This window comes from Eumetopias jubatus, unplaced genomic scaffold (assembly GCF_037043125.1).
Source record: "Eumetopias jubatus isolate StellerSeaLion01/CBP00866 unplaced genomic scaffold, mEumJub1_p1.0 scaffold_9, whole genome shotgun sequence".
Classification (NCBI taxonomy): domain Eukaryota; kingdom Metazoa; phylum Chordata; class Mammalia; order Carnivora; family Otariidae; genus Eumetopias; species Eumetopias jubatus.
The window spans coordinates 120,042,137-120,065,742 of NW_028274815.1; the positions used below are offsets into that span (position 1 = coordinate 120,042,137).

Consider the following 23,606-nt stretch of genomic DNA (forward strand, 5'->3'; position numbering starts at 1 on the left):
TGAATGAGGGAAATGTAGGCTAGCAGGCAACCTTGAGGACCCACTTGAGATCGTGAATTTAAGGCACAGGTTGCGTTTTCTTTTCCCCAGCACTCTACGGTTGCCCAGATGCAGGTGGAAAGTGGGTGGAGAGTGAGGTTTTGCCAGGCCAAAAACCTGATGGAGTGAGAAAAGGGAAAGCTACCTGAAGGTGTAATCAAAGGAGTAACGCTTAAGATGGGCGGGTATTCTTGAAGGAATTTACGAATGATTTAAATGCAGGGGATGAAGACAACAGGGCTGGTCACACACCCGAGCTCTGACAGCCAGCAGGGGGCGCGCTAGGATGGGGGGGCCGGGCTCTCGGGTTTCAGTTCGGGCTCGGGGGTCTGGGTCGCCGCCCCGGGCAGCACCGCCACTAGGGCTCGGCACCCCCTCTCTAGCTGACCCTGCACCGTTCGGCTCTCCACAGGCCCGCAGCGTCAACTACTGATCAGAGAAGGCGTGAAGTCTCCACGCTTAAATCCCACGCAGCGACCCCCGGAGAACAGACTCGGCAGCCGCCGGCAGCCGGCGCGGGGCGGGGCCCAGGCCGCCGGGCAGCCAATGGCAGGTCAGGGAGCGGAGCCGCAGCGGCGTGCGCTGCGCCCGGACTCCGGCGTTAGGGGTGGCAGCCAATGGGAGGGCCGGGACGCGGGCCGGTTAGATTCAAAGGTGCCTATAAAGCGGCCCGCACGGCCGCCCTTGCCCGAGTCTGATGCAGTTCGTCCCGTCCGACTGCTGCGATGGCTCTGCGCCCCGAGGGTCTGGACGAGCTGCCCGCCGCCTGCCTGTCGCCGTGCGGGCCGCCCAACCCGGCCGAGCTGTACAGCGAGGCGCGGCGCCTGGCGCTGGAAGAGCTGGTGGCCGGCGGCCCCGACGCCTTCGAGGCTTTCCTGCGGCGCGAGCGCCTGGGCCGCTTTCTGAACCCCGACGAGGTGTGCGCCATCCTGCGGGCGGCCGAGCGGCCCCGCCAGGAGAGTGCGGCGGCGGGGGCCGAGGACTCCTTCGGCTCGTCGCACGACTGCTCATCCGGCACCTACTTCCCCGAGCAGTCGGACCTGGAGCCGCCGCTGCTGGAGCTCGGCTGGCCCGCCTTCTACCGGGGCGCCTATCGCGGCGCCACGCGCGTCGAGGCGCACTTCCAGCCCCGCGGCGCGGGCGCCGGCGGCCCCTACGGCTGCAAGGACGCGCTGCGCCAGCAGCTCCGCTCCGCGCGGGAGGTGAGCGGCCCGCCTCGGGCCCCGGGGCGGACGGGAGGCCCTCTCAAGAACGGGAAACAGGCCGGCCGGGAGCGCGGGCCGGGAGGTCCCGGCCCCACCCCACCCCCCCACCCCCCGACTCGCTCAACTCTGCTTGCCTTCCTTCTGGTCACAGGTACATTGGTCTCAGCCCCCAAGGATGAGAGTTGTGTCCGAGGTCCAACTCCTGATTCACATCCCCTGGGGGAGGGGACCAGAAATACTTCCAGTTCCACGTTTCAGTTAAAACCAACCCAGATTGCTAATTTTCTTGGCCATCAGCCAACACTGAATCCCATCTCCTGCGAAGTGCATTCCCTAGGGGAAAATTCCGGAAAGATTGCATTCAGCGACAACTATGGAGCATTAGGAGTCTGTTATTGCTAGTCACAGCTCTGTGTCTTATGTTGTAGAAAGCAAATACATTCGAGTGGCAAAGTGAGAACGCTGCCCCTTTCCCTCCTGCCATAGACCAGAGGAGAAATTGCTCTTTCTGTGAACGAGGGGGGCTGCGCCAGTTAGCCTTCTAAAATGCAGATACCCCGACTTTGGGTCATCTCTCTTCACACTGGGTTTCGGTGGTGGTGTCTTGACTCTTAGTATGGGTGGGGTGGGAAGTCTTGACTTCAGCGGAGTGCTGGGTGCCTCGGGGTCTGGGAGAAAGGTAGGTGGGGGCAGGGTGGGTGCCACAGCAGACACATAGTTAGCTGCCACCTTGCTTGCTGACTGGCAGGGCCCATCTTCCTGGCTGTCACCTGTGCCAGGGACATGGCAGGTAAAGCCCCAGGCCATGGTTAGGCCCAGTAGGGCTAGTACCTGAGTGTGTCTGACTGTGGCTTATGAAATCTGCCTCAAGTCGGACTGAAATTGTCAAGTCCAGGAACAAGCCCCAACTCTCACCAGTGTTCTTGATGCTGGCTGTTCTTTTCCTGATGGTATCACTGGGTCGAAGGTAGTGTGGGCTAGTGCCTTGCCTTTGGGGGAGTAGGTGTGGTGGGTATGCTGCTGTGCTATCGGTATGCCGAAGGTCCTTTTGATAGAGCAGACACTTGAGAAGACTACAAAGACCGAGAAAGGCACGATGGTGGGATGCATTTCCAGAGCTCACCTCCAGGAGGAAAATTTGGGCCCTTGGAACTTAAAAGAGTAATGAATAGTTCTCCATGAAAGAGAGGAAGGAATTGCCTTAACCTCTTGCCCAGCTCCACTTTTCACTGGTAGTGAGGGGGCACTGGAGCTAAGGCCAGAGGGAAGACTGTCTATCGACTCACATGCTGGCCTTGGAAGGGGATCGAGGCTGTTGTTCAGACTCCCCTTTGCCCTGGGAGCATTCTGTCATACTGGCATTCCAAGGTAGGACCTCCTGCCCTGTTCTGTGCCCTCGTTCAGCTACACACTCATATTTTTGAGATTCTGTATTTGGAACCTGGGCAATTTTAAAGGAGAAAGGTGGTACATTACCTTTACATCTGATTAATATTTTCAGTATCTCTGCCAGATGCCAAATTGCTTGCTCATTCAGCACCTACTGTGTATGGGATGCTGTGCCAGGGCCCAGGGCCACAGGAGAAGGGCATGATGCTTGCTTGCACTCGACAGTTGACAGTCTGCTGGTGGAATGGGTGGAGAGGTTGCTACAGACAGCAGGGGAAGGGTGGAAGAAAGAAAATGCCAGGCAAGGCGGTGACCTTGGAGCTGGGTCCAGAAGGATGCCTGGGGCTTGCCAGGCCAGAGGGTAGAGACTGGCCCAGAAGGGTGAAAGGACCCAGCATGTTTAGAGGCAACCAAGTTCCTCACAGCTGGAGCCGAGAGTATGTCAGGGTTAGTGGTAGAAGAGGAGACTGGAGCCAGGCTTTGCCCACTAAAGAGCAATGGGGAGCCACTGCAGGTTGCGAGGGAGGAGCATGATCACATTGGTGTTCCTGAGCAGCAATTCTGGTGGGAGCATGAGAGAGGATGGGTTCGAGAGGGCTGAGGCTGGTATGTGGGGTGCTTGTAGGGAGGAGGCCACAGGGGCTACTGATGAGAAGAGGGTGGGTGCTAAGGCAGTGTGTGTGGGGGGGGGCATTGGGCAGGGGATCAGTTTTAATGACAGGTTTTGGCCATTCAGTGGCCTGGGAGGGTGTTGAGTGAGGGGGTAGGAGAATAGGCAAGGTGAAGAAGTCGGGAGAGGCAGAGTTAGGGAGGATAGAGGTTTTTTTAAGCTTGCGTGGGCAGTGAGGCTACCAAATTAGATTACAGGAGGGAGAGCACGGCTGAGAATCGGGACCAGGAGAGGAGTTGGATTTGAGACATGTTAGCCTCGAGGCCTCAGAGACCATCCCCTTTATTTAAAAGAGCACAATCATGCTCTCTGCTAAGCAATGTTCCGAATAGTCCCGAGGTAGGTACAGTCATCCCCGCTCCACAGGCGACGGAGCTGAGGCACAGAGAAGGTGCCTGAAAAGCCATTATGCACCCATGTCCTGATGGTGAAAACACCTGCTGGTAGGACTGAGCACTTCCAATGGGTCAATTTCTGTGCTAACCCTTTACCCGGATTCTCCCATTTAACCCTCCCGCTGCTAGGAGGGGGCCACATTAAGAGGAGACCAGGCACTTAACTTGCCCAAGATCACAGCTGGGCTCAAGCCCGCCTGCCTAGCCCCAGAGCCTGCGCTCATAACCACTGCTCCACGTGCATTTCCTGCCATGCAGGAGGATTGGCACCTTGGCAGGTTTCAACAGGCTGAAGGTTTCTTAACAGTTTCTGCAGATTTGGACTTTTTATTTCTGTGTTGCCCATCCTCTAACCTGGAAAGTGACTAGGACAGTACTAATACTTCCTGCACTTTTTGGGGAGAAGGCTGGAGTGGTCAGGATACAGGCACAAGAAACCAGGGTCACTTGGTAAATGGCGGTGTCTAATCCTAGCTGCACAGCCCCGACAGCTGGTTTTCGGATAGTTTCTTCCTCACCTAGGACTCCTGCATGCAGGGTGTCTGGCACAGTTGGTGGGAAGGAGAGAGGCAGGACCGCCGATGACGAAACAGTTCGGGCGATTCTACCTGCCTTTCCGCTCAGCGAGTTCTTTTCCCAGAGGGGGTGTGACTGGGGCTATGCATCTGCCGGGCCCTCCGTCGGCTTGGTTTCTGTGCGCCTTTCAAAGTGTGGGCATCCTGCCACACGAGTAGGCCACAGCATTTAGAACATGCACGCTGGGTGTGCAGCATGGCTTCTGAATGCAGGCGGACTGCTGCCCTGGCGCTCGGCTGGGCTTCACCACAGCCAGAGGAAATAGTGCTTTGGACCGGAGAGCCAAGAGGTTGGCTTCCCAAGAAATTTTTAGAATAATTTCGAGCGGAACAGGATTTGTTTCTCTGACACACCTACCCCTGAGCCTTTCCCTACACTCCCGTATTTGTTGATGAATCATTTTGTTCTTGGTCTCTGTTGCCACGTGAATCAGTGTGTGGCTGGGCCCTGGCCCCCACGAGTCAGGCAGGAGTAGAGACCTTCCCTGGAAGTGCTGCATGCCCTTGATTGGTGGGGGCTTTCTGCAGTGGCCCTTGGGGTATTTCTGGTTTTTGAATGGGAGTTCATGGTCAAAGCTCATTCTACCAGGAGGTTCCACACTCAGAGGCATTGTTCTCACCAGCTGCCTATGTTCCGAAGAGGCACTTGAACTGTGATGCACCCTTGGGCCTCTTTTTGATAATCTGAGCATTAGTAGAAGCGGTCCTTGTGTTGATGAAGAGTCCTGCCAGGAGGAGTGGCCGCTGAGAAATCTGCTGGAGGCCCTGGCGTGCATGCGAATGTATGAGAACTAGGGTCCTCCTGATCTTGCTTAATGCTCCTCTGAGTTACAATAGAATCTGTGTGGCGTGATCAGTTCCTGTTCCGGGTGCCCCGGTCAGCCCAGAGCAGGCTTCCTCAACATCACTAGTGTTGATATTTTGGACAGGATGATTCTTTGTCCTGGAGGGCTGTCCTGTGCCTTGGACCCTGAGCAGCATCCCTGGCCTCCACCCACTAGGTGCCAGAAGCACCACCCCCCTGCCAATAGTTAGGACATTTGAAAGTCTCCCAAGGGGAGATAGGGAGCTATGCTTAAAGGTTACAGAGTTTCTGTGTGGGGTGATGACAAAGTTTTGGAAGCAGATGGTGGTGATGATCGCACAATGTTGTGAATGTAATTAATGCCGTTGAAAATAATGAGGATGGCAGATTTATCATATATTTTACCACAATTTAAAGAAATTGCCAAGGGGTGCCTGGGTGGTTCAGTCTGTAAAGTGCCTGCCTCTGGCTCAGGTCGTGATCTCAGGGTCCTGGGATCCCTGCTCAGCAGGGAGTCTGCTTCTCCCTCTCCCTCTGCCTGCCGCGCCCCCCTGCCTGTACGTGCGCGCTCTCTCTTTCTCTCTGTCAAATAAATAAATAAAATCTTAAAAGAAAAATAAAGAAATTGCCAAATGTCCCCTGAGGAAGGAAATTGCCCCTGGTTGAGAACCACTGGTTCTCAATAATAAAGAACCACTTTATTTTTCTTTTAAAGATTTTATTTATTCATTTGACAGAGAACACAAGCAGGGGGAGCGGCAGGCAGAGGGAGAGGGAGGAGCAGGCTCCCTACTGAGTAAGGTGCCTGACGTGGGGCTCGATCCCAGGACCCTGGCATCGTGACCTGAGCTGAAGGCAAGACGTTTAACCGACTGAACCCCTCAGGCACCCCCTCCGTCCCGGTACTGAAATGGTTAACTGTACAATAGCAGATTATGAAACTGAGGGAAAACAACACGCACAAGCAAACTTAGGGTCCATTGTGGACATTTGCTTTTCGTGTTTTTAAACCCTGAAGATAATACCAAGTTATTTAAACATTTTTAAAGAAATTTCAAGGCCGTGATTTCCGTTCTTTTAAAACCTGTAACGAATGGGGAGAAAAGACGTCTTTTGCTTTGTGAGCAGGAGGGTCTTCAGAAGCCTTCCCCGGCAGGAGCACTGGGGAACTGAAGGAAGGGAGTCTGAGGGTCACGTGGTGGGCGGGAAGCTTGCTGCAGACGGGCTGTTGTTGACCGCTGGGCAGGCTGAGGCATCTTTGAACGCGAGCAGACCTTTGGCAGAATTCCGGGCACGTTGTGCACGAGTCCTTGCTTTCTGGCTGTGGGTGGCAAGGGAGGAAAACCGGGGTGCAGTAGGAAGGGGTGAGTGACACGAGTGTCCTGCTTCTTGCAGGGGAAGAGCTGGAATGAGTGGCCCCCTAAGGCCACTCAGGTGCCTGGTCAGGGTGCAGCCCTGCCCGTGGACAGTGTCTGAGTCAGACTGCAGAGCTAGAAGGGACCTCATGTGGGGATGCTGAGCTCAGGTGGAACCACCTGCCCAGGCATGGCAGTGGAACTGGGGGTCAGACGCGCATGCTGCCATGGGAGGGCTTCCTGTGTGCCGGGAGCTGTCTGGTGTTCTCTCTGGACCGACCCCGCTGCAGACCCCATGGAATAGGCAGTGGTCTTTGCAGGCAGTACAAGGCAGCAGGACTTCGGTATCTTGTCAGAGGGTACGTGGTGCTCGAAAGTGGAGGAGCCAGCATCCATGTTCAGGTCTGGCCCTACAGGCTGTTCACATAATGTCTGTGCTCCCGAGGTTTCCTGACTGCTTAGTCCATTCTGGATTAGTCGGCGGTACCACCTGTGGAGAGAAGGTACCGATGTGCTAAGGGCGTTGCAAGCTTTCGTTTGTTCTTTCTTTTTTCTTTTTAATTTTATTTATTTATTTGACAGAGAGAGTACACAGCGAGAGAGGGAACACAAGCAGGGGGAGTGGGAGAGGGACAAGCAGGCTTCCCGCCGAGCAAGAAGCCTGCCGTGGGGCTCGATCCCTAGACTCTAGGATCATGACCTGAGCCGAAGGCTTGACGACTGAGCCACCCAGGCGCCCCTGTTGAAAGCTTTCTTAACATTCGTTCTGTGAACTGTTTCGTGGTCTTAGCAATCATCCTCTGATGGGCTCCATCCCGTGTCCTTTGTGAGACACTCTACTGATCCTTTCAGGATGTGTTCCAAGCTTTCAGTCCCTTGGACACTGAACTTTAGACTTGTTTGGAATAACATTTCATCTAACAGTCTTCTAATAGGCGACTCTGGAGTCGCGCAGACCTGGGTTCAGATTCCAGCTCCCGCATTTGCTTAAGTGTGTCACTGTGAGCAAGTTACCTAACCGCTCCAAGCTTTATTTTTCTCATCCAGAAATCAAAGATAATTACTGGGGTTTTGATATTTCTAGATCTCTCTTCAGAGCTTTTGTGCAAGAAAGCAGATGGAAAAGCTTCCAGATCATGTGAAAATGAACATAAATGGTCTGTGCTCGTCCCGAACACCGAGAAGAGCACAGTGGTTGTTGCTGCGTAGCTGTGGATCACTGGGTCCCTTGGTTTAAATCATCAACGGGTAGTTGGTGTGACTGGGTGAGGCTTGTCACCTTCGAGGATGATGTGGGACTTGACACAAGTGTGGCCGCTCTGGATGTGGCTGGAGAGGCGCAGGAACTGTCGGGTACTGGGTGGCAGCTTTTTGCAGCTGGATGTTTCCTTCCCGGGTATCATGTAATGACTGATTTGCACCGAGTTGCAGATGGGTGTTGACCTGGAACAGACTCTCAAAAATCACCTTTTGCAGAGCTTTCTAGCCCTAAGAGATTGGGCAGGCCCTTTGCCACACAGGCTGGGGCAGGGCAGTGCCCACAGTGACTGTGTGGGGGCTTGATGGGCATGGGATGCCCGCATTCCAGATGTGTCTCTCCTTTGTCCATCCCACACAAGGCCTCGGAGTGGGGGCAATGACCCGTTCCAAGTCCAGGTGTCCTTCCAGGGCCCAGCGGCCTACAGCAGGAACACCAGCCCCTCGGACGTGGGTCTGGCCTTGGAAAGCAGGCACTCGGCTGGCCAGTGAAGGAGTCCAGGTCATTGCTGAGCTCAGTGAAGAGGGTGTCCCTTCGGAAATTTGAGAAGCCTCCGGTCTAGTTTAGTCTGCGGGACTCGATTGTATGGAGCGTGGGGTGGGGTTTTGAAGGCAGGCAGGCTGATCGCTTTCCCTCACAGGTCGTTCCCTCCATTGCAGGCCTTCTGCTCTGGTGAGAGAGGAAGGGCTGTTGGGTATAGCGGAAGTTATGGGGAGAAACACCTCCATCCACCCTCTAAACACCTAGCGTTCAAATCCAATTATTTGGAATTGGAAAGGCTGGGGCTTTAAAACCAAACAAACCAAGAGCAAATTAGATACTTACTTACCACCTGACAAAGGTGGTGTTTTTACAATTGTTTTGTGAAGTGGTGAATCAAAGTCCAGTTTGGCAGGTGCCTTATACTCTGGGCCCTGCTCCTGGGTCCCTGCCTCCAGCAACCCTCCAGCCCTTTCTAAGCTGGCCAGCCTGGCAGTGTTCCTCGGTCCCTTCCATGGGCAACCTGGATGCACATCCATCGGCCCCATCATACTGGGCATCACCCGTGTCCCTCATTGGCCTGGGTTTCTTGAGGACAGAGACTGACCCTCGATTTGTCTTCCTTTAGCTTTCTCTCGTGAGCTCTGCACACAATCCTATATAAGTACATTCAAATCCTCTGTGCAGGCCTCCCAATGCCTTCCATAGCCTCTTTCTCAAGCTTGTTGGTTGTTTCCTGTTTGCGTGGAGGTGAGTGTGCCTCTGCCTACCTCCACCGCACCCCCCAGCCCTGCCTGCATAGTCCATTGCCTGGCTCTTGCATGGACCCCTTTCATTCCCTTCTCTGCAACCCTCATTGCTTCCTGCCTGACCCAATGTGGAAGCCTCTACCACTGATTTTTCTTCTTCAGTTGTTAGTCCTCCTAAACATTGCTGAATCCTGAAAAATAAAAATGTCTGAGTGCCTTCTGGGTTGCGGGAGGTGGGGCCAGATCTCCAGCCTACACCAATCTGTCTTCTAGTGGCCACTTCTGTCCTGTTAGGTTGCCACTTCAAACTCCTTCCTCTTCTGTCCTTCCTTCCTTCTTTCTTTTTCTTTCTTTCTTTCTTTCTGTCTGTCTGTCTGTCTGTCTTTCTGTCTTTCTGTCTTTCTTTCTGTCTTCCTTCCTTCCTTCCTTCCTTCCTTCCTTTTTCTTTCTTTCTTTCTTTCTTTCTTTCTTTCTTTCTTTCTTTCTTTCTTTCTTTCTTTCTTTTTCTTTCTTTCTTTCTTTCTTTCTTTCTTTCTTTCTTTCTTTCTTTCTTTCTTTCTTTTTCTTTCTTTCTTTATTTCTTTCTTTCTAGATGGGGGGAGGGGTAGAGGGGGAAAGAGAATCTTAGGCTGGGCGTGGAGCCTGACATGGGGCTTGATCCCACAACACTGAGATCCTGACCTGAACCGAAATCAAGTGTTGGTGCTTAACCAACTGAGTCATGCAGGCATCCCTGGAACTCCTTACTCTTCTTCTTCTTCTTTTTTTTTTTTTCTTTAAGATTTTTTATTTATTCGTTTGAGAAAGAGAGCACATGAGAGCATGAGCAGCGGGGAGGGGGAGAGGGAGAAGCAGACTCCTCGCTGATCTGGGAGCCTTACATGGGGCCCAATCCCAGGACACTGGGATCATGACCTGAGCTGAAAGCAGATGCTTAACCCACTGAATGCTCCCTTATTCTTCTTAAACCTCCCCCTCCATTTCCTGTATGGTGATGACTCTGTGGTTGATGCAGGCCTTCCACGACCTGGCTCACCCGTATGCCTCTCAGCCAGGTCTGGCCACATGGGCCCCTACCCCATCATTTCCTGCCTCTTCCTCTGCCACCAGCTGGCTTCCTGTTCGAATGCCCTCCTCTTCACGACTCCCCTGTCCAAACTGGGTCCTTGTTTGTGATTCAGTTCAGAAGCCCTGTCCTCCAGGAATCCTCTGCTCTCCTCTGGTGAACATTTGAGTGCCTGTAGCACGTCCACCACAGCAAAGGATAAGTCCGGTGTCTGTCAGATTCTTTCTAGCTGTCTTTCTGCTTAGTCCAGGGTTCGGCCCACAGTGGACTCTGAAGAGGTGCTGGCTGCATGATGGAGCACGTGTTTCCTGCCTGAGCTAAGCCCTCCCGTCTGTGTCTTGTGCAATCTTCACAGGAGCCCGTTGACTAGATGCTATGCTTATCTCTTCCAGAGGAGGAAACTGAAGCTCAGAGAGATGAAGAACCTGCCTCGGGTCACACAGCTAGTGAGCTGCAGAGCTGGGGTCGGTGCCCAGGCCTCTCTGCCTTTTGCCCACTCTGTTGGATGCCCTGGATTAGTGGGGATGGCTGCGTCTCCACGTGGGACACACAAAACCATGTGGGAGGTGATAAACTTCTGACGATGCCACGATTCCGAGAGAACACTTATTTTTGGGGGTGCCTGGCTGACTCAATCAGTAGAGAATGCAACTCTCAATCTCAGGGTTGTGAGTTCAAGCCCCATGGTGGGCATGGAGCCGACTTTAAAAAAACAAAAACAAAAAAACACTTATTTTTTAAATCATTGTATCCAGGGGGTTTTAGCTAAACCCTTCCCCAAGAATAGCTCAGCAGCTGGGGCTTTATCAGCACTGGGGCTTGGGCGTTGGGAAAGGCAGCCAGAGAGAGAAATTGGTCTTCCCAGACTCATAGCAGCGACTTCCTCGGAGCTGGTGTTTCATGGTCCCTCATCCTGGTAGACGAGGTTGGGATGTTGGAGAAAGACCACAGAATCTCCTCTTATTTATTTATTTATTTATTTGAGAGAGAGAAAGCACAAGCAGGAGGGAAGGGGAGAGTGAGAAGCAGACCCCCCACTGAGCAGGGAACCCGATGTGGGACTTGATCTCAGGATCCTGGGATCACGGCCTGAGCTGAAGGTAGCCGCTTAACTGACTGAGCCACCCAGGCGCCCACAGAATCTCCTCTTTGTGTTGCTTCTTGAACCCCCACCTCCTTAAGGGCCTGTGACCGTCAGGTGCTGTCTTGAGTCCTCTGGGGCCACAGAGCCAAATCCATCCCACTCCAGGGCCTCCGTTCCCACAGAAGACGTGAGACCCGTAAATAAATTACCTTAACGTTCAGAAAAGGAATTAATGTGGTACGGAGAGACACAAGTTCTTGCTGTGGAAGTGAGGAGGGAGACCCACTTCCAGCCCAGGCTGCTCCTAATGGTAGCTCAGGGAGGCCCGCTCTGGCCCGGTTTTCAGGAGCTTGTGCTAAGCCTGCACGTTCTGACACCCCCCCCCTCCCACCCTCACTGAAGTCCCCGCTCTTAAACTGCAGAGGGCGTGACAAGAGGCTTGGTGCCTGGAGCGGCCTGTCTCCAGCAAGGAAAGCTAGGTTCTGGCAGATGTCTCCCTGTGTTGAAGTGTCCAGACGCTCCGACTCTGGACTGGTGAAGGGAATCAACGAACAGATACTCGCGGGATCCTTTGTACCTTGTCATTTGGTTCTGGCTACACACCTATTTTGCAGACTCAGGACCAGACCTTGGAAATGACTGTAATTTGCCTGGGGCTGCATGGCTGAGGCAGCTGTGAACTGTAGTCTGATGCTGAGTGTGCAAGATCGGACAGCAGGCATGAATGGAGCCGTGCTGCAGGGGAGAAGAAAGGACTGGTCCAGGGTGGTGCGGAGGGTGGTGGCTGGGAGGTGGTCGGGAGGCTCAGCTGGGCCAAGTCCAGATATGTAGAGTACAGTGGCCTGCGTGTCTTTGGGGATGGAAGTGTCCGTGGCTGGGGGCAAACGGACAGTGCAGAAGGGAAAGGGAGGGGACGGGAGGGGTGCTATAGGGCAAGGAGCCTTTCCCGGCTCTGAGGTGGGCTCCAGAGTCTGCATAGTGAGCTGTGAGCTGGTGTTCCCGTGAGCTGACCGCTTGCTCTTCCCTCGGCTGCCTCTCTGTAGGTGATCGCCGTGGTGATGGATGTTTTCACGGACATCGACATCTTCAGGGACCTGCAGGAAATAAGTCGGAAACAGGGAGTTGCCGTCTACATCCTTCTGGACCAGGCTCTGCTCTCGCAGTTTTTGGATATGTGCATGGATCTGAAAGTGCATCCTGAGCAGGAGAAGGTCTGTGTTACACGTTTCCAGTCTCCCCACAATCAGCATAATGACTGAGCGTCCGAGACCTACATGGTCTGTACAGTGGTGGGCGGGGGATCCCCATGACAGGAGAGGCAACTGAGGCCATGAACAAAGAAGCCATTTGCCTGAAATCTTACAGAAAAGAAACCACAGGGAAGGCAAGCTGGTGCAGCCACTCTGGAAAACAGTATAAGGTGCTTCAAAAAGTTAAAAATAGAGATACCCTGGGCTACTGGGTGGCTCAGTTGGTTAAGCGACTGCCTTTGGCTCAGGTCATGATCCTGGAGTCCCAGGATCGAGTCCTGCATCGGGCTCCCTGCTCAGCAGGGAATCTGCTTCTCCCTCTGACCTTCCTCCCTCTCATGTTCTCTCTCTACCATTCTCTCTCTCTCTCTCAATAAATAAAAATCTTAAAAAAAAAAAATAGAGATACCCTGTGACCCAGCAATTGCACTACTAGGTATTTACCCCGAAGATACAAGTGTAGTGATCCGAAGGGGCACGTGCACCCCAATGTTCATAACAGCAGTGTCCACAATAGCCAAACTATGGAAAAAGCCCAGATGTCCATCGACAGATGAATGGATAAAGAACATGTGGTATATATATACAATGGAATATTAGCAGCCATCATAAAATGAAATCTTGCCATTTGCAACGACGTGGATGGAACTGGAGGGTATTATGCTAAGCGAGATAAGTCAATCAGAAAAAAAACTATCATATAATTTCACTCATATGTGGAATTTAAGAAACAAAACAAATGAACATAGGGGAAGGGAAGGGAAAATAAAATAAGATGAAACCAGAGAGGGAGACAAACCATAAGAGATTCTTAATCATAGGAAACAAACTGAGGGTTGCTGGGGGGGGAGGTGGGTAGGCAGATGGGGGAACCGGGTGATGGACATTACGGAGGGCACCTGATGGAATGAGCACTGGGTGTTATATGCAACTGATGAATCTCTGAACTCTACCTCTGAAACTAATAATATACTAGTTATTATCCATGTTAATGGAATTTAAATAAATAAAAAATAAATAAGTTACCACCGTGACTAGGAAAAAAAAAAAAAAGGAACCACGGAGTCAGGACTCAAACCTTGGCTTGCCCCTCATGTCCCGCTCTGTCCTAACCAGGAGCTCAGCTCTTGGCGCCTCTTGGTTCTCATTCTTATAAAATTAGGCTTTTTATATCCTTTGCTCTGAGCATGAAAATAATAAAATGAGCTTGGGGCTCCTGGGTGGCTCAGTCGTTAAGCATCGTCTGCCTTCGGCTCAGGTCATGATCCCAGGGTTCTGGGATCGAGCCCTGCATCGGGCTCCCTGCTCAGCAGGAAGCCTGCTTCTCCCTCTCCCACTCCCCCTGCTTGTGTTCCCTCTCTCACTGTCTCTCTGTCAAATAAATAAAACCTTTAAAAAAAATTTGAGCTTAAGTATTTAAATGTAAGGTTATGTAAGTCAGCTAGCCGATTCTCTGTAGTGGAAAGAGGCAAGAAAAATCATATTTGTTATTCATCTTTTTAAATCAAGCATCTTAATGTGAGCTGTGAGCTTTGGGACTTAATTCATCCCCTTGGTTCATCACCTGTGTGAGCACTTTCTCTGAGCCACTTACTGTTCTAGGTACTGGAAAGAAAGCAGTAAACAAACCGAACTGGAATTTGGGCTTTGGTACTGTAGGCTAGTTGTGTAGTGGACATCAGCTTACCACCTTGTTATTAACAAGTAACTTGGTCTACAAAATTTCACCATTTACTGTCCCCCGCAGAGTTCTTGGGGGTGGTTTTCCCTAATGAGGAACCTGAGGATTGGGTTTAATTAGGTAGTTACTGGTTGCTGCAGCTACAAAGCATATTCATGTTCACGGTGGAGGTAGAATTGGAGCTTGGAGCCAGAATGAAATGGTCCAGCCACGTGACCCAACAGTAGCTGAAATGGGAAGTCAGGGGGGCCCCAGGAAAATGCACGTTGGGCACGGAAAAGCACGTTCTCATCTAGCTAGATACGCAACCTGTGCTGGCTCTTACCTAGAACCCAGTGAAGAAATGCAGGTTGCCCCTGTGGAACTCTGAGGCTGTCTGTCTGAAACTAAGGCTGTGTGTCAGCAGTAGGAATCTCACAGAGTGGCTCTGGCCGCAGCTCTGATCGGGACATTGGCTGCAACCCATGCACTCCGAGGAAATCCAGCATTACCTACGGATTTGGTTGCACACTGTTGAATGCTGCCCCAGGGAAGAGTCGAAAGGTCTGTACCTTTGGCTTCAGCAATTTTCTCGTGTCTTAACTTCTTCCTAGAGAAGCACCATCTTCGGTGGCTTCTCACCCGGGCACGTCTGCTGGTGAATTTGTCCCTCACCCAGTGGGGCTGACCTCCACCCTGGCTCCGTGGCTGGTTCTGAGTGGGTGTCCTGTCTGTAGGAACTTGGTCATGTATTTGTGTGTAGACAACTCAGAAGTGCTTTGGCCACAATCACAGGGGCCTGTATGACATTCAGGTAAGTGCCAAAGGGAAACATGTACAAAACCACACCAAAATGTACCCATAGTGATATTTTTAAATGCTTGTTTGTTATATGTTGATCTTTAAAGGTTGGATCAGGAACTAGCATCTCCTCCAGGAAGCCCCCCCCCACAACTGTCCCCTGCCCTCCCCACCCCTGCCTGTTCCATGTATGTGTACAACTTTTTGGAAGTTCCTAAGCTTTTTTGTTTGTTTAATTTTATTTTAAAACAATTCAATTTACAAGAGTTACAAAAATAAGGAATTCCTTTTTTTTTTATTTGTTTTTTATTTTTTAAGTAGGCACCATGCCCAACAGGGGGCTCAAACTCACAACCCTGAGATCAAGAGTCACAGGCTCTACCACCTGAGCTAGCCAGGTACCCCCAAATATAGGGAATTCCTGAATACTCTTTGCCCAAACTGTCTAAATGTTAACATCTTGTAAACCTTGGTGCAAATTTCAAAATTGAGAAATAAATTTGATATAATACTGTTAACTAATTTATAGATCTTATCAGTTTCACTGATCATTCCCCAAATGCCCTATTTCTTTTTTTTTCTTTTTTAAAGATTTTATTTATTTATTGACAGAGAGAGAAAACAAGTAGGCAGAGAGGCAGGCAGAGGGAGAGGGAGAAGCAGGCTCCCTGCCGAGCAGGGAGCCCGATGCGGAGCTCGATCCCAGGACCCTGGGATCAGGACCTGAGCCGAAGGCAGACGCTTAACGACTGAGCCACCCAGGCGCCCCCACAAATGCTCTATTTCTTGTCCAGGATCCAGCTCAGGACCATATCTTGCATTGGGTTGTCATGTCTCCTTAGCATCCTCTCTTATGGAACTGTTCCTCTGTCTTCCTTGGTCTTTTAGGGTCTTGATGCTTTTAGAGAACACTAGCCAGTTTTCTGTAGAGTTTGGGTTTGTCTGACATTGCCTCATGGCCAAATTCAGATATGTGTTTTGGTAAGACCACAGAAGGGATGTTATGTCATACCATACTGTTTTGTTTTGGCTTTTGTTTGTATTTTGAAAAAATGACAGATTCACAGAAGTTCCAAAGGTAGATAGAGGGTTCCACGTGTCCTTCACCCAGTTTCCCCCAGCGGTTACACCTTGAGTAACTTAGAGTACAAAATCAAAGCCTGGAAATTGGAGTTGGTACAACATGTGTCTGTAGTTCTGCGCCATTTCATCACATGTGGACACATGTGTATCTGCACCCACCATCACAATACAGGACTGTCCTGTCACAATGATCTCCCTCTTGCTACCGTTATGGTCCCATCTGCTCCCCTATCTGTGCCTTCCTCCCGATTTTTAACCCCTGGCAACTAGTAATTTGTTTCCCATCTCTGGGTCGCTTGGGTGGCTCAGTCGTTAAGCGTCTGCCTTCGGCTCAGGTCACGATCCCGGGGTCCTGGGATCGAGCCCCGCATCGGGCTCCCTGCTCGGCAGGAAGCCTGCTTCTCCCTCTCCCACTCCCCCTGCTTGTGTTCCCTCTCTCGCTGTTGCTCTCTGTGTCAAATAAATAAAATCTTAAAAAAAAATTTGTTCCCCATCTCTATAGTTTTGTCAGTTAGAGAATGTTCTAGAAATGGAATCATAGTGTATGTGACTTATTTTTTTAAGATTTATTTATTTTAGAGAGGGAGAGTACGCACGCATATGTGTGCAAGCAAGAGGGGGGAGGGGCGGAAGGAGAGGGAGAGAGAGACTCTGAAGGAGAGTCTGCACTCAGCGCGGAGCTGGACGTGGGGCTCGATCTCACGACTGAGATCATGAGCTGAGTTGAAACCAGGAGTCGGCCACTTAACCGACTGCGCCACCCAGGTGCACCACTACGTAACCTGTTGAGATTGGCTTTTTTCGTCCTGCACAAAGCCCTTGAGATCCGCCCAAATTGTTGTGTGTATCCGTAGTTTGTTGTTTCTACTGCTGAGTCATGTCATGGGCTATGGTTGTCCCATGGTTTGTTTAACTGGTCACCGACTGAAGGGCTTGAGGATGGTTTCCAGTTTTGTGCTATTATGAGGAGAGTTGCCATGGATCTTCGTGCACAGGTTTTTGTGTAGATGTAGGTTTTCACTTCTCTGGACGGTGTCCTATCTTGTTGCGGTTTTTCATCCTGCATTACTTTCCTCTCTCCTAGTCCTTAAAGATAAGGGGCATGCCTGATATCTCTGTTGTTTCAAGGCTCAGCACATTGTAGGGGCTTCCTTTGTTTATGGAATGAAGGAGGGAGTCGAACAAATATCTTAAACATTTCATTTGAATCATGTTAAGATTTCTAAAGGTATATAGTTTAGTCAGTGCTGATTTGCCCCAAAGAATGCAGATGGTCTTAGTACTTTACGTACCATTGGATATATGTTTCCATGTGTCGTTTTATAAGGATAATTATGCCCACATTATGCACCATGGGGCCTCAGTATGTTGGTGCCCTTTTGGTAAATTCATTCTTACAAGAGATGTGACATTGCTGATTAAGCCCCTTGTGATGTGAGTGTTTCAGCCTCAGAAGTCCCATGTTAGAGAAGGCTTATCCTGATTTCCATACTCATGGTTGTGGGGTAGATGAGGATTATTATTCATTACTGATGCTGTTAAATAAAAAAGTAGGAGAAATAGCAGGCTAGCTTCTTTAAGCCTTTGTTAAAATGATATTTATTACTAGCGTGTTTTCTTTGATGATTTTATCCCCCATGTTTTGTTTCAAAATCACTTCTTGGATTCTGTTGTGTCATATCCCCAACAGTGAGTCTTCTTTTCAAGCACATGTACACATGGACCAAGAGTCTCAAAAGTCAGTGTGAGCAAAGGGCTCACAAGAAGGTGGACTCAGTGAGGTCGCATTCCTTGAGTCCTGAACACTGTTGGCTCGTGTGCCCTGTATGGTGTTCCTGAAGGGGCCTGGGGACCACTCCTTTGCCAATGAGTGCGTCTGTTGGGGAATTATAAACCAAGCCCTCTTATCATTTGCTCACTGGACTGTTGTTTCCTTTTCTCCCATTCCCTGCCGACAGCTGATGACCGTTCGGACCATTACTGGAAATATTTACTATGCAAGGTCGGGAACTAAGATAGTTGGGCAGGTTCATGAAAAATTCACACTGATTGATGGCATTCGAGTGGCTACAGGCTCCTATAGGTAAGTCTCTAGCCTGCCCGTGCTTGCTACTCTAACCTTTGTAGAAGGTGCATGCTATATAAAAGTAAAAGCTGCTTTTTCCTCTCAATGTGAGTCTTTGTGGCCAAGGATTCCGACTGGTGTGCGTCTGTGGGTGTGAGTATATCAGTCAGAGCCTCCTCCTTCACGAGGTGGTCGGGGTGTGGGGTCACCCTTCCCCCCCACCCTATGGGCCACAGAACTAAAGTGTAGATGTTGAAACTTGCCTGGAGACCCCCAGTGGATGAGTCGATTCCAGCCTCGGCCAGGCCTGCCGTGGCTGAACCAGGGGTTACCAGTGACAGGAGCAGTCTCAGATCCTGTTCCTTGGGGCCTTTGACCTCCCCCTGTCCCTCGTCCCTGCTCACTTGCAGGTAAGGGCAGTCACAGGCCTCAGCATCAGTGGAGGGCAGAGCTGAAGCTGTCACCTTACGCTTAAATCCTTCACCTTCCTTCAAGCCTTGTAGCCCAGTGCTTTAGTCTAGAAAGCCCTGGTCCCTGTTTCTGGCCCACCTTTGGAGTCTCACCTTGGCAGTGGCACCTTATGGTAGGGTGCCGGGATGTTGAAGAGGGTGGAGGTAATAGTGGTTCACATGGATCTCCAGAAGTTAAGATATACCATGTTTACTTGGGCAGATCTGATGGTGGTGTGTCTGTGTGTTAGATTGTCTGGGGTATGCATGAGGTACGTCTTGAGTTTAGAAAAGAGAAGCTCCTTTTGGAAGACACACGCATCTCTGGGTGGTGACGATGTGTCAGCCCTGGGTAAAGGCGGACATGGAAAGGATTGTGGAAGCTGAGGTGGTCAGATCAGCAAACTCACGATGCTGTCCTTGCAGACAGTACCGTCATTGCTCAGAGCAAAATTCACGCTCTTCCTTGAGACCTCCTTTCATAAGATGTTCATAAATAACTGGAAGAAACTGGATTTTCATCCAAAATAGGCTTTATCTACATTATACAAACTTAGTCTCAAATGGTTTTTGGATCTTCTAAAATATAAAATATAAAAATTACATTACTCTCTCTAAAAAAAATATACTACCATTGAGGATAAGGATGAAGATGGTAGCTTCTATTTGTTGAAGGCATTTCATAATCATGGTGTTGGGTAGGTGTCTTGTTTGCATGATTGAGGGTTTTCCATTTCAACCCTCATTGAGGGTTTTTCAAAAGAATCTTTCTTCTCCCGCTTTGAAGGCAGTTCTTATAGGATTTGCATCAGCAAGGATTCTTGGTTGCCAGAGACAGAGTTGACACTATGTGTTATGATCTCCTTTAAAATATCCTATTCTTGATACAAACTTATTTATCAGTGGGGTGACTGCGAGTGCAGAAAGCTAGCTCAAACGACTTTATGCAAAATAGAATTTATTGAGTCCCATAACTTGGAAGTGTAGAAAGGTGCAGTTGGTTTTCAGCTTGTCTTGACCTGGAGGACATATGTTTATCAGAATATTGTCCCCTGGTTCTGCTTTTCTCTAGCTGATCTTTATTCTCAGTAAGGCTTATCCTTTTGAAGGCAAGGGTCCAGGCTTACTTACATAGTCTTTAGTAGCTGTCTCCCAAAGAGAGAGACTTTCTTTCTGTTTGCACTGGCATCAGTCCTTGAAAAATTCCTTGGTCCTCGCTAGGCCATGTGCCCACCCTGGGTAGATCCCTGACCCAAGGGAATGGGATACTCTGGTGGCCAGCCTGGGTCATATGTCCACCTCTTTTGTGATTGGAGAAGATGCATAAAGGAATGCCTTTTGGCTGGGGTGAGTGGGGTTCTATCACTAGAGGAAGGAGAAGGGATGCTGGACAGGCAGGGGCACATGGCCACTAAGGAGCTCGGAATGTGCTCGGAGCAGCAGCATCATCCTTAGAATGACAGTACTGTCTCCCTTTGAAAATGACAGTATTAGAGGAGCAGAGCACTAGCAATCTTAAGGACTGGGGTCTAGTCTAGGGTCTACCACCAGCTTCCCACTGGGACATCACTAGCTCGTTTCCTCACTTCTAAAATGAGAGCCCTGGCCTGAATATTTTTAAAGCCCTTTTTAGTTTTTAGAAATTCCGAGGCTGAGGAGGTGTGGGTCTTAGTGTGTTGGTTAAAGAGCTGGCCTTTTTACTTATCTTAATGCATACGTATGTCAGACCCCGGGGTAAGGCTGGTTGAATTTACACCGCCTGGTAGGTATGCTGTCGCCAGAGCTGTGACTCCTGGAGGAGAGTACCTGGGCTTTATTATTCAGTTTGACAGTAAGTAAACAGTAAGGAGACTGCTCATCCTTACCAGCTTCTCTTTGTTTGTTTTTAATCCTTAAGTTTTACGTGGACAGATGGCAAATTAAATAGCAGTAACTTGGTCATCCTGTCTGGCCAAGTGGTTGAACACTTTGATCTGGAGTTCCGAATCCTGTACGCAGAGTCGAAGCCCATCAGCTCCAAGCTGCTGTCCAACTTCCGGATCAGCGGCAAGTTTGACCATCTAGTCAACCCGAAGCCTCTGTCTAAGGAGCTCACGTTGGGCAACCTGCTGCGCCTGCGGCTGGCCCGGCTCTCAAGCACCCCCAAGAAGGCTGAGCTGGGGTTCGAGGCGCCCACCGAGGGCGGGGCAGAGGCCAGGCGCCATGACTCGGAGTCCTCCACCATCAGTGACAAGGACGACTTCAACAGCCGCAGGGACAAACGAGAGGGCGGGAGGCTGACCGATGCTGCCACTCAGACGGAGGCAGGAGAGGAGGCCCCAGCAGTGAGCGTGAGTGATGCGGGGACCCAGGCCAGCGCCGCGACGGCGTGTGCCGGGACCCAGACCGCAGTCACCACCAGGGTGGCGAGCTCCCAAACCGTGGTTCGGTCCACGTCGGCCACCACCCAGACTGATGTGGATGAGAACGTTCTCTTTTCTCAGGGCACCCAGTCTAAAGAAGGGTCACCAGTGTCCAGGATGTCTGTGTCAAGATCTTCCAGTTTGAGATCTTCCTCCTCTCTGTCCTCGCAGGGCTCCGTGGCGAGCTCCCTGGGTTCCCAGGCGTCCAGCAGAGCCACTGACTTTGTCCCCACTGGACATTCCAAGTTCTGGGGTGCCCCCCACTTGGATCTGTGCTTGCGAGACTCCTTTAGGAACTTGAATCAAGAGCGCCAGTTTCACTTTGCTGGCATCAGGTCCCGGCTCAACCACATGCTGGCCATGCTCTCCAGGAGAACGTTCCTGACTGAGAACTACCTTGGTTTTCATCCTGGAAATGTTACCAGGGCCTCGGTGAATCTGCTGTCTGTGAGAGATATTGCACTGTATCCCTCCTACCAGTGACCACTCAGCATTCAGCACCCGTCCCCCGAGCACCCTGCTTTGCAGCTCGTTCACCCGATCTTTGGTCACCCCAATTTTCTCTGACTTCTATAAACTGCACATTCTTTTACATGCCTTTATCTTATTTTTGTCATGTATAAACCAGGTGTTGGTTTTATGGTTGAAACGCTATGGGTACAGTTTCTTTGCACGACTTTAATATTGGTATCTCTTAAAGAGAGTGTTTAGGGGTTCTCAGGTTAATTCAGGTAAAAGAAAATACATTTTGTGTTTTTCTAGATATGTGTGCTCTTCTGTTTTAGAGATTTGAATGACACTAGTTTTTATGATCAAAATCTTGTTTAAGAAGAAACTTTCTTATCGTCTGTCCCTTCTTTAGGATATCTATGTTCTTAGTATTAAATAAATATAAATAACTTTTGTGTGGTGATTGCACGGGTATTATTTTTCCCCTCTGGCACTTTTCTCTAGGAGTGTGTCACAAGTAAATGCATGTAATAGCTATTTTTTGCAGGTTTTTTTTTTTTTTTTTAAATAGTGTTGGGATGGGGAAGAGGTAGATGATCCAAACTGTTAAAAGAGAAAATATCCACTTAAAAGTTAGAGGACGTAAAATAAGTGTCAGGGCTGTGCCCTCCTTAGTGATAGGAATGTCGGTGTTACTATCTGTATAGTTTGAAGGAGGGAACTTGCCAGCAACTGCAGGTCTTTTCATGTGCTCTGCTTGTCTTTTCTTCACAGGAAAAGCTTGAGCTATTTAGACAAGGAACTTGGTTCTCTGCTGCGCTGCCAAAGGCGGCCTTTGTGTGCGTTCGTGGATTCAGCCCTGGTATTAACTCTGGTGGCCCCATGGGCCTAATTTCATCAGATGGGTGTACTGACGATGATTTAGCAATCTCATATCCTGGAGTAGTGGCAGAAGAGGACACTGACAATTATCCCAGATTCCAGGTCCTGTGGCAGGCCATGCAACTGGTTTCTACACCCTGCTAATCAGGATTGGTATGGCTGTGGATTCCTGTTTTTGTCCAGTCTCGTTTGTGTGGACAGACCAAAACAAGAGAATTAAAGGGTGGCCTCCTCCTTCTGATTTGGCCAAAGCAAGAAAGATCTGTCACAGGGGAGGGTATCTTCTGCCACATAGGCACATGCTCATGCACTGGATCATGAGCATGCCTGTGGGTTTTCATGCGTGCCCTGGGTCTCCCTCATGGTCCCCAGGCTGGTTATTTGCTGGGTTCATGCCTTAGTCTGGGCTGTGAAGCCGGCCAGACATCTGGCTCGTGTCCGGTTGTAAACAACTCGGGCCTAAGCCTCACACAAACGTATAGTTGATTGAAACCGTTTGCAGATTTAGATCATTTCCTATGTTCTGTCTTTGACCCTCGCAACAAAGTAGCGCTGGGACAGCTGTTACTCCCCATAATCGAGCAAAGAAACAGAAGCTCAGATGCAGTGGCATATTTTAGGCCGCAAGGCTGGTAAACAGTGACGTAGGCGTGGAACACAGGTTTTTTTGGAGTGGGAGTCCAGTAGTTGGTTGTACGACTCTCTGCAGGAGGGTGGGGGCAGTACAGGGTGTACCTCGAGAAGTGGCAGTTAATACACTGATGAGTTGAAACTAAAAACTTAACCTCACTAATGTCATTCCCTGAAGGTATTGCCAATGGTTAGAAATTAGAACAAAAGAAATATGGGATCCCAAGGAAATGGCTAGGTCTCTTAGAGTGAGCAAAGCTTTTCTGGCATTCAAGTTTGGAAAGAATATCATTCCAGGGCATAGCTGGTCAAGATGAGGTCTGAGGACCACCTGCATCAGGGTGAGCTGGGTCCTTGTTTACAATGTCCATTATTGGCCCTTTTCCCAGGGGAGGGGAGGATGAGTAGGGCAGACTATTTGGTCCAAAAATGTTGGTTGCCCCTTCCTGGGAGAGAATTATTATTTCCTTATATGTCTAATGTCAGACTTAGCCATTGCAAACCTGGCTGTAAATATTTCAGTATGTATCTGTAAAAGATCAAAACAAAAAACAACTCACTTTTAAAAACAACCACAATACCATGATCCTACCTAAACAACTTTAATAAAAATTTCCCAGTATCATCAAATAGTGTTGAAATTCCGTTGTCTTGTTTTCTCCCTGCTGATTCGTTTGAATTAGAGATCCATACAGTTGCAAGGTCAACGCAATCAGACTGCAGGGTCGACATTCTTTTGAAACACTTAAGGAGTCAGCTGAAGAGCTGGTCACCCCACCCCCATAGGCAGTTGGATTGGGGAATATTTATCTTTTACTAAGGGAACTTGAGGTGACTTACAAGAAAACCTAAGGTTCAAGATCA

The 23,606-nt window shown here is 50.1% G+C and overlaps 1 protein-coding gene across 3 annotated transcripts; it reads left to right on the forward strand.

Moving 5' to 3' along the window:
* The first annotated feature begins 703 nt into the window (after nucleotides 1-703).
* SACK1D (scaffolding CK1 anchoring protein D) lies at nucleotides 704-23,334 on the forward strand. 3 transcript variants are annotated; one of them, XM_088026772.1, is made up of 6 exons: nucleotides 704-1,362; nucleotides 6,768-6,792; nucleotides 11,185-11,257; nucleotides 12,114-12,281; nucleotides 17,823-17,947; nucleotides 20,276-23,334. In XM_088026772.1, exons 1-6 carry the CDS (start codon nucleotides 765-767, stop codon nucleotides 21,261-21,263), a joined length of 1,977 nt encoding a protein of 658 aa, XP_087882898.1. In that variant the 5' UTR covers nucleotides 704-764; the 3' UTR covers nucleotides 21,264-23,334. The 3 variants fall into 3 exon arrangements, with proteins under 3 accessions (XP_087882898.1, XP_027977832.1, XP_027977833.1); XM_028122031.2 differs by lacking the exons at nucleotides 6,768-6,792; nucleotides 11,185-11,257 and having other exon boundaries at nucleotides 708-1,241; XM_028122032.2 differs by lacking the exons at nucleotides 704-1,362; nucleotides 6,768-6,792; nucleotides 11,185-11,257 and adding an exon at nucleotides 9,529-10,552.
* The last annotated feature ends 272 nt before the right edge of the window (nucleotides 23,335-23,606 follow it).

Coding starts and splice junctions, on each gene's coding strand:
- SACK1D (XM_088026772.1), top strand. CDS start 765: ATGGCTCTGCGCCCCGAGGGTCTGGACGAGCTGCCCGCCGCCTGCCTG. Junction 1,363..6,767: donor ACCCCCCCACCCCCCGACTC/GCTCAACTCTGC, acceptor AGTACAAGGCAG/CAGGACTTCGGTATCTTGTC. Junction 12,282..17,822: donor TGCATCCTGAGCAGGAGAAG/GTCTGTGTTACA, acceptor CCCTGCCGACAG/CTGATGACCGTTCGGACCAT.